The 10,073-nt window shown below is 40.0% G+C and overlaps 1 protein-coding gene across 1 annotated transcript; it reads right to left on the reverse strand.

Annotated features, from left to right (window-relative positions):
* Nucleotides 1–2,108: 2,108 nt before the first annotated feature.
* Nucleotides 2,109–8,654, reverse strand: tbx20 (T-box transcription factor 20). Its single transcript, XM_061288352.1, has 8 exons — nt 8,518–8,654; nt 7,098–7,389; nt 6,335–6,499; nt 5,401–5,509; nt 4,910–5,068; nt 4,709–4,785; nt 3,613–3,725; nt 2,109–3,514 (listed from the first exon to the last, which is right to left on the reverse strand). The coding sequence occupies exons 1-8, from the start codon at nt 8,645–8,647 to the stop codon at nt 3,189–3,191; spliced, it is 1,371 nt and encodes a 456-aa protein (XP_061144336.1). The 5' UTR covers nt 8,648–8,654; the 3' UTR covers nt 2,109–3,188.
* Between the last annotated feature and the right edge of the window lie 1,419 nt (nt 8,655–10,073).

Here is a 10,073-nt window from a genome sequence, read left to right on the forward strand (position 1 = left end):
AATGTTAAAGGCAGAGAGCACAGGAAGGACCGCAGCGCATCAACCGTCACAGAAGAGCAAATCAGAGATTTTCCAGTGAGTATTGATATTTGTATTTCAGTCATAGTAATAGCAAAACAATTGATGCAAACTTTGTATTATTGTGAACGCATCTTAATTAGAAAACGTGTCTCATTCTAAAGTGCGGTAAAGTTAACAGGCTGTGTCCATGCTTTATTAGAAAATCAAAAATGTCTTCACCTAACAGCAACCAATGGTCAAATATTCCACAGCAAGGCGACGTGGCTCGGTGCTCATCGTTCGATCCCAAAAAAGAATTCAGTATAAAGCACTTATGAGGGCCTTAACAGGTGGAAAAGCATTTACAATGCAATGAGGCTCCAGTCCACCAGGTGGCAGTAACGCACATTACAAAACGTGCCATCTACCTTTACCTTAAAAACCCAAATAGTCAACATTTAAGCGTTTATATATGACAGCAAGAAAATCACAACTATCCAAGAATAAATACATCCTCAATGTATATACATAAATATGCAAGTGAGCATTAAATGTGTAATTGGACATGTTTCAATAAATAGTCTATAAATATAAAAAAGCAGCAAGAATAGGCAGCGGCATTAAACGACATGACGCGATGCACTTCGGACGGGTCCTCTGAAAGGTCCTAATGCAATCAGCATAGATTTTCGTGTAGCGGGCTCAATTAATTATGCATGACATGGGCTTGACGGATGTTTGATTGGGTTACGTCCCGTCCCCGCCGCGGGCCGTCGATCCAATCGGGTTAGGATCGTAAGCACCCCTCCCGTGCCCTCTGCCTCCCGTCGCTCCTTATCTGAGTCGAGCTTTCTTTTAAGAGTGTTTGGACGCTTGTAGGACGTTTCATCATCCTAATAACTTGTTGTTATGCAGCCTGTTTCCCTCCTATCAAATCTTGTCTTTAGAGGACATACTCACTTCATTACACTAGTTGTGTGTTTGTGTGTGTGTGGCAGTTTGCAGAGTTTGTACGAGGCATACACACGCAAATAGGAGCTAGCGAAAGGTGGCTAATTGCTCCAACAGACTTACTGAACACTAGATTAAATAATCTTTTCAAGAAATTGGTAATATTGATCATCTTATATATATATATTTTATTTTTTTGTATTGTTGTGTTTGCACTTTGCAATGTACATGACTAGTATAGCAAATCAATTCATAAATTCCGACTCAGAGCAAATTAAATGCGAAACCGGCGTGCATGTTTGGGAAAATCAGTTTATAAATGGAAATATTGCAAAGCTTTTTACGCTAAATGTGTTACGCTGACGTTCAGTTTAAATTCCGCGTCCACTTCCTGTCTAGTTGACGTTTCATCACAAAAACGTCACTCGTCCTTGAAGCACTTTGGTGGCGTCTCGGCTTTCCAAAGCACTTTGCCGCTAAATGCCCGCAGACACGCCATCCATCACCCGGCCTGCTCTTAACCTATTAGCATATTGTTAGCAAGATGGCCGCCGCATGCCTGTGCTCCAGGGCTGACCTGTTAGCTCGTCACGCAGCGTCCGCTAAAAGCCAGAGTAGAGGAAAATGAGCCAAAATGCTAAATTGATGGCAAAAGTGCAGATCATTTTCTGTTCCTAAAATAAAAAATCTGAAATGTCTTTCAGTACAAAGTTAAAAAAGTACAAACTGAAAAGTTTAAAAAAAACTATTTGTCTTAGTCAGCATATTTTTTTAACTATAATTTGCACTTTATAGTTTGGCTGGTTTGCTTAATGTGTTTTTTTTTTATGTACCTCTATTGGCTTCTAATTTCATATTGCTATTTCTATTTTCCTGTGCAGATTAGATTTTTCCCTTTCCCCACTTTAATTATTTTAATATAATTTATTTTCCCCGTGTAGCTGCACTAAACGACCTTTTTTTTTTTTAATGCGTATGCATTCATTATACCAATCCGCCACCAGAGTGCGCTGTCGGAATAAATCTCATCCTACGATTGCAATGGTTCATAATATAGAACCGTTATAATCCTATAAGATTAATAATGACATTTTATACATTTATTGGGTTTATTTCATGCGTTGTTTAAATGTAAAGAAAAAAAAAGAGTCAGCATTTGGGTGGTGATATATATTTCTCAAGTTTGACAAAACTTTTTTTCAAGGTGATACATTAGACATTTTCAGACAACCAAATAAATATATTGCACTTAAAAAAAACAGTCAACAAAACGCAAGATTGTTTGGTGCTCAGATGACAACAAAGAAACAAATGTGTCATTTGTACATTTTACATTCATGGAAACCAAATAAATATGCAGTTTTTTTTTTTTTTTAAATGTACACATTCAACCTCGGCATTACCGCGTGTTTAAGATATAAGGAAAAAATGTGAATTGAAGGAAGACGTCCTTAAAACCGGAGTTCGAAAAAATAATTTAATAAATTTGGAGTTTTAAAAAACTGTTACTAAAGTTTTTTAGCATAATTGAATATTTGGATCCCACAATTTGCAGTGAATTGTAAAAATGTGCACAAGCCAGCTCAAATACCTCATTTTTGTTTTAAAAAAAAAAAAAAAAAAAAACATCACAAAATCAGCCATTTGAATTGGAGTGTGTTGACTTTTTCTATCCACTCTTCTCTAAATCAAATAATAATAATGACATGAGAAGCATTGAGGACAATTTCCAGGAAGACTGAAACATTTCTTTGTATCCCTTTCAACCCAAAAACAAATAACGGCCAGTCAGCTTACGCTAACAGTCAGGTAGTTTACTTTTGCTGTTTTAAACGTTGAACTCAACATCCCAAAGTGAATCAATGATTTTTTTTCTTTTTCTTACAATATTTGAATCCAGCATGCGTGCTAGCGTTTATTTAAATTTCGCTCTCTAGTGAGCCAGTGTAGCGCTTCCGCCCAGTCCTAATTTCTTAACCTACAGGTTGACTTTTGACTGTACACGTGTTTGGAATCACATCTGGTTCCCATCAAATGTCGCTGGTAGCCTCTCTCGTCGTCTCAACGAGGAAGCCAACCAATCAGGTCGCTTTTGACAACATGGCTGACTCCATGTTCTGGTCCTTATGCGCCAAGATGTCCCTTTCGTTTACTTTCTTCCTGCTTCGTCGTCCTTTCGTTACAGTGAGCTATTTACACAAGTGAGGCGGTCCGAGGTTTGGGGAGGGGGGGCGGAGTCATACGAAGGGCGTCATGACAGCGGAAGAGTGGCGCAGGCCCTGAATGGCGGCGTAGGGCCCCTGCTGGAAGTAGTGGTGATAGCGCGGCATGTGAAAAGTTGGGAAGGACGGTCCGCCGGCCTGCAAGGCGCCCGGTGTCAGGGGCATGCCGAGACGCCCGTAGGGGGGCAGCGAGCCTTGCATGGGGTGCGGCAGGGAGGTGGCTCCGCCCGTCCCCATGGCTGACAGTGACGGAGGGGGCTGGAAGCCCGAGAAGGCCGCCGACGTGCCGCTGCTCACCCAGGAGCTCAGCGACAGGTTGTCCGAGGCGGTGAACGCCGAGCCTGTTCAGAAATGATGTTCACGTTGCTACTTTTGGCAAAATTCATATTTTCGTGGTGACAACATTTTTTATGTTATAACGGTAATAATGTTCCGTCACCTCTGGCGTGTGGCGGGTGTCCGTCGTCAGGCAAATGGTCGTCGTCGCCGGCGTACGTTCTGATGGGCGAGCGGGCGTACGAATGCTTGTGGATCAGATTCTCCACACTTTCCCTGCAGCAGAAGTCCAAGAGCAATAGCCCAAAATAAATCTCCTTGTTTTACAACTCGGATCACCATGTACGTCATTTTACACACAGACAGTATTCAAACATACTTCACAATGATTACGCAACCATTTCTTTTAATATATATCGAAAAAATTCATTTTGATTGACTTCCTTGTTGTGACATCATCCATACCATAATCAAATCTAACATTGTTTACAATCGTTTTTCGTCATGTACGTGTGTGTGTGTGTCCCCACTACACTCCCCAAGTGCATTAGCTCATTTGAGTCTTGTCAAGCTGCACTTGTCAAGCTCAGTGACACAAATTGTTAGTGTGCGTGTGTTCAGCGTATGTGCTGGTCGGCATGATGCCATCCATGTGTCCACATTAGCCCCGCCCCTCTTTCCCTCCAATCAGGTTAGTAAAGTGCAATATGTGTCAGCAGACCAGTACAAATGTGTGTGTTTTTGTCGGGTTGACCCGATGGCAAAATCCCACAATGCTTTATGGGACGAGGGGAGGGGGGTAAGGTGGGCGGGACCTGCTGGCTTCAATCACTCAAAGTCGTCCAATTGGATTAAAGTGCGTTTGAGTGCAGCCGCATGGCGACTGTTGGCTAATCGCATTTTCCCTCTGCAGCGCCCCCAAAGATCAATTGATCAGCTCCAATTCGCAGCCCCTCAAATACACTCTGACACCACCTCCGAGTGTGTGTGTGTGTGTGTGTGTGTGTGTGTGTGCAAATAATAGTGCATATAAAAAGTCTACACACCCCTGTTGTACAACACATCAAAATTTGGTTGTGTTTCTTAATGAATCCATTTCATTCAAACTTGTGTTGAATGGGAGTTAGGAGTGCTGACTCGGCAAAATTAAAGTGCCTCTAATTGAGCGATAAAATCCTTTTGACGCTGCGTTAGCTCTCTACTAAATTTCCAGCAAAGTATACGACCACACAAAATGACTTTCCCGGAAATCCCTGTACCTCTCCATGTCGGTTAGCCGCGACGAATCCCGAAATCCTTTGGCGAAGGGGTTGCTGTCAATCTTCAGCTTGGTGATCTGACAAACACACACGTGCACACACGTTTGTATATAATACAGAGCTAGTTAAAGCTAACAGACTCAACCAAGACTTTGTTTTACTCTGCAAAATAACATAAGCTGCACGGTTGGTTGCTTTTACCAGCTGGTTCTGGTACGCGGTGACTGCGGTGAAGACGGTTTCCACAAAGACGAACGTGCGGAACTCCTCCGACTTGAAGTTGAGCAACGAGGCCGTGTGCTCCTTCTTCTTGATGATGTGAACCCGAGGTTGGTACTTGTGCATGGAGTTTAGGATGATCTGCAAGAACAGACGCGTGAATAACGACAGTGAGCATTTTGGTCATTTTTTAAGTGTGGAAAATAATAAGAGAAAAAAATCAAATTGTGTTTCTAAATCAAGATGTAGTTCCAATTTTTGTCAGAGAATTTTCAAAAATGTAGTGTACTATATTATTTGGAATCAATATTTAATTAATCTATGACTGAACCCTGTTTATGTTTCGTTTAATATTGGATCATAATTGCATGTTGTATGACATCTAACAGTATAGTGCCACTGCGTCATAAATATCAAAGTTCACAGTTTGAATGAATAATTATAAAAATATTGAAACCAAAATACAAACTGACGTGTCCGTGCTGGTCGAGCTCGTTGTTGGTGAGTTTGACTTTCTCAAAAGAAACCATTTGCTTCATCAGCTGCTCGCCGCTGAACGGAGAATCGGGATGTACGTACAACCTATGAACGCAACACCACAACACAGGCGTCACATGCTCGCCGCTGATTGACCGAGAGCGAGCAAACCGAGGCGGAAAGCAGCCAATCAGCGCTCGGGTATGACAAGAAATTATTGTTGGGTTTTTGGACTTTTTTTTTTTTTTTAAGATCAAAAGGAAATAAAATAAAAATTTAAACTTGTTTTAATCCTCTTAAAAATACCTCGAATTACCGCAATGCAAAATAGATGCAACAACAATTATGATTTGGGTGCGTAATGATTTATGCTACTCCGCCAGTACAAATAGTTCCGCATAACCGTTAGCGCGTCAATAGTTCAACCAAAAGAATGAATGAAAAAGATAAAAATTGTTTCATTTGCACGGAGCGCTCAGGAAGATTGGACTACTTCATTATATGTCGCGCTATCACGTCATTTGGTGAGTAATCCACGATGATGAAAAATAAAAGTAGTCCAGAAATATTAATTGAAGCCAACTGACGCCATGACTGGTCAGTGGCTAGCCCTATTAGCATATTGGGCGAACTAGTGTTTTGCTTGTTTACACACTTTTTGTCTCATTAACCTCATTTGACGACCACTGGTGCTTTAAATGACATTTTATTCCAAGTATAATATGCAAGTAACGCTAACTATAAACTGTTGATGTCTGCTAAATGGCAGCTAGTCCCGTGCACCTGTCGTCCAATCAAATGGCTTGATTGGAAAAAAAGTTTTGCACAATGCTATTAAGGGCATTTAATTTGCAGAAAAGGAAAACACACACAAAAAGTCGAGGGTTATACATCATATGTATTTTTCATATATATTTAGGGTTCTGTTACCTGGCAGGAAGAGGAGGATCCGCCTTGCCGGCCACCAACCACGAGGATCTGTGGTAAGCGTATCTGTAGCGCTTGTTGTCCACCGGGACGATGTCCATCAACACGATGTACTTGCACTCTTGCTCCACACCCGAAAAAGACACACGGATGGTCGGGAACATCCGCCTAGAACACACACACACAACGACACATTAGATGGGGACATGGATCAAATGAAGAGTCAAATCATCAGAAAAGTCCACCATCTGTATTTTGCAAATAACAGTCTAGTCCAAACGAAAATGGTTTTCTAAATGATGTAATGTTATATTTAATCATTTATTATTGAAATGTCTATCATGTTGCTGTTTTTTAAATTGTAAATCATAAACTATAACCAAAATGACACTTTTAATGCACAGCAACGTTTTAAAATACCAACTCTTAAAAAAAAAAGTCTACTGGCTTTCACATAAAATTGTTCGTTAGCAATGAAATTGACTCTAAAAAATGTTTTAACTGGAAAAATACTGACTTAAGCCATTCAAACCTGTTAAACATTTTATGATTGTAAAACACGTTTTGATGCTTGTTACTATTATCATTATGATTATTAATAATAGTTAAAATAATACAATAATAATTATTTGGAAAATGTATTTCAAATGAACGAAATACGTATTACACCTATAGCAAGAAAGGAGCCAAGCAAATTTAAATATTCTCCCATTTACAATATTTGGCAGGGGGAAAAAAAAACAAGCAAAACAAAATATGTGTTCACCTTCCCGACTTGGTGATGATCATCTCAGTGCCGAGCTCGTGGAACTTGTCCCAGAGTTCTTTGGTCTCGAGGCTGCATGAGATGTTGGCCATCTCCTCGCTGCACGGGAGCGGCGGGCTGGTAGGGATGAGGGGCTCCGTGCACGCCCCCACGCCTGACAGCGGCGCGCTCCCGACCAGCTCTCCCGCCAGCGGTTGCAGGATGTCCAGTGAGGACGAAGAGGAAGATGAAGATGAAGAGGAGCGCTCCGAGAGGGGCGTCTGACTGCACGATGACTTCTCCACGAACTGCTCTGCGAAGGCAAGCGTGCAATTTGAATGAATTAATAATCGTTTGGTAAAGACAAATTCACGATATATCAGCGAGATTTATGTTTTTCCCTCTGGTGACGAAATTATAATAGTAAATATAAGGAAAAATAATTAGATTTTTTTTTTAGTTTTTTTTTTTTTCAAATTAAATGTATTGCGTCACAATTTTTTTCAATTGTATCTTCATCTTATGAAGGGAATATGAGCAAAACTAATATCTATTTATTGGATTCTTTTTTGATTTTATTACATTTTTTAAGTGCAATTTTTAAATTAAAAAACGTGTTGAATAATATATTTTTAAATCTGAAAATGATTAGATATACAGAAAAAATCAGTCACATTAATATATGATTACAATATAGACAACATTAGCACATAGCACATTCCTATAAGCAATTCAATAGAACGAAATATATGAACTCGTATGTGCATGAATGCAAGTTATCATTAAAATGTACATTTTCTAACTCAATACAAAGTTAAATAAATACACCCAAACAGTGACATATACACTGTTGTAATTCAGAATAGGCTTATTAACTCAATATAAAACCTAAAATGAAAATTACAAAGACACAAAATCAGTGAATAAGTTTTTCTTATCGAATATAGCAGAAACAAGGAGTCATTAAATGCATTCTTATTTACTAACTCTCTACAATACCAAAAACAAAACACACTAGCAAAATGTAGATATAGATGTCAATAAATATTATATTTTAAAACGCACAACTACATTTTTATTTTTTATATAAACTACTCGCAACTTATCTGATATTACACATGTTGTCAATGGGTGGCTTTATAAACAAAATCTAAATAAAATACACAAATGAGCCCCAAAACTCACGTATTTATTCACGCAATAGAAAACCTTTTGAATTATTTTTTTAAAATCATATATGCGTCATGAAAGTATTTAATATGAATATTTATCATTATTAAAGCTTTCGGAAATATCAAATTAACAAAAGCGCACTGTATAAATGTCACTATTTTTCCCCCCTCATACTTTTGTTTTCTTCCACTCTGATTCATGCAAACTTTAAAAAAGTTAATACAAAATCAAAATTGTTTTATCACTTTTGGCTGCACGGTGCACGTACCGAGCGGCTTGATGGTGCTCTCCCCGCCGTCCTTGTCCTTGCTCGGCTTGCCGCTGGACATGAGCGCGGCGATGGAGAAGGCGTTGGCCCGGGAGGACAGCTGCGGCTTCGGGGAGCTGCTGTACTCCATGTCGCTCCGCCAAAGAAAGAAAAGGAAAAACTCCGCACAAACTCGATAATGAGACAGTAATAAATCCCTTTGCTTGATGTCTTTTATAAAGGCCAATGTGATCGCATGATGGAGGAGAAAAAGAAGAAGACGAAGGAGGAGGAGCAGGAGCAGGACATCCAGAACTCTCAGGTGACTTCCAGACCGGTCCGAAGGTGCTTTACAGATTTTTGTGGAAAGCTCAGAGCCAACTTCAGCCTTTTTTTCCGTCCGTCACTCCAATCATTTTGCAGAGGCTCATACGTCACGCTGTCCCGCCTCGGTGGCCAATCAGTGGAGATACTGTGGGCGGGGCCTAGGAAGACGTCATGGTCAACAGGAGCTGCAAGAGGAAGTCATCTGCTACCTTCTACTTCTTCTTAGGTATCAAAACACATTAGTTTGTTGTTGGAATCACTAAAGCTTCCTGGCTTTGGAGGGGGGGAAATGTTTAAAAAAAAAAAAAAAAAAAAGAACCCCCTCCTTCCAATCAAAACAGACAAAATGGTATTCCTTGAAATACCCCAAAGCAAAAGAAATAATTACCTGTTATTGAAAAGCAACAAGCATAAAAGCAGCAAAGAAGATCAATAAAAACACAAACTAGTAGGACTTAATTCTAAACAAAACCAGAGAAAATATCCGGGTATCTAAAACAAAAAAAACAAACATAAAAAAAAGTTTGATTTCTTAAAGGGGGAAGTCAAGTCAAAATTCTTCTTTGGAATTAAATGTAGCCAGGCTAGAACTCCTAAAAGTGATAGCGCCACCTTAGTGGAAGCTAGTTGTACTACGCTTTCATGCCTTGTAGTATTTTATTGTTTTTTCTATATAGTACACTTGCAACAAAATGGCCTCCGCACATCTTCCTTTGTCAACCTGTCTCTTTTCCATATCGCACAAATTTGCAATTTGTTTCGCTCCTCCTTTGCTTTGAACTCCATTGAGATGGCGAGTTCCGCTGTAGACATCAGCGCCTTCGTGGAGACGCCATGTTGTTGTTGCCTGCTGGATAGTGAGACAGATAAGAAAAAGCAGCAGTAGAATATCGACATGTCATTTCATATCTTGAAGCTAGAGATGCCACCTTTTCCTGTACAAGGCATACTTTTCATTTGTTATGCCAAAATGATGAGCAAGTATGTTATTTATAGCGTTTCTCGCAAGTGCCGCGTCCTCTAAAGTGAGGCGCCTGCGTCCTCCATGTGACTCTGTGTTGCTTTGAGAAGCATGTGCGAAGGTCTTAAAGCCTTTAGCAGACTCCAGAATGCAAATGCGCCTGTGCAGATATTTAATAAGAGACCCGCGCTGACAAAGTGGATTAGCGTGCGTTGGCGTCTGCAGTGGATAATGTGCTAAAAGCTTTCCCTTGCGCTGCTCGCTGGATATTATTCACACTTTGAGGGGC

Source organism: Syngnathus typhle, linkage group LG10, assembly GCF_033458585.1.
Source record: "Syngnathus typhle isolate RoL2023-S1 ecotype Sweden linkage group LG10, RoL_Styp_1.0, whole genome shotgun sequence".
Lineage (NCBI taxonomy): Eukaryota > Metazoa > Chordata > Actinopteri > Syngnathiformes > Syngnathidae > Syngnathus > Syngnathus typhle.

Bases quoted from the DNA above. Each gene is read 5' to 3' on its own strand.
- tbx20 (XM_061288352.1), bottom strand. From the start codon at position 8,647: ATGGAGTACAGCAGCTCCCCGAAGCCGCAGCTGTCCTCCCGGGCCAAC. The intron at 6,500-7,097 runs GTGAACACATAT...TGTGTGTTCTAG, and splicing joins ATCATCACCAAGTCGGGAAG to GCGGATGTTCCCGACCATCC. The intron at 3,515-3,612 runs GTGACGGAACAT...ATTTCTGAACAG, and splicing joins ACACCCGCCACACGCCAGAG to GCTCGGCGTTCACCGCCTCG.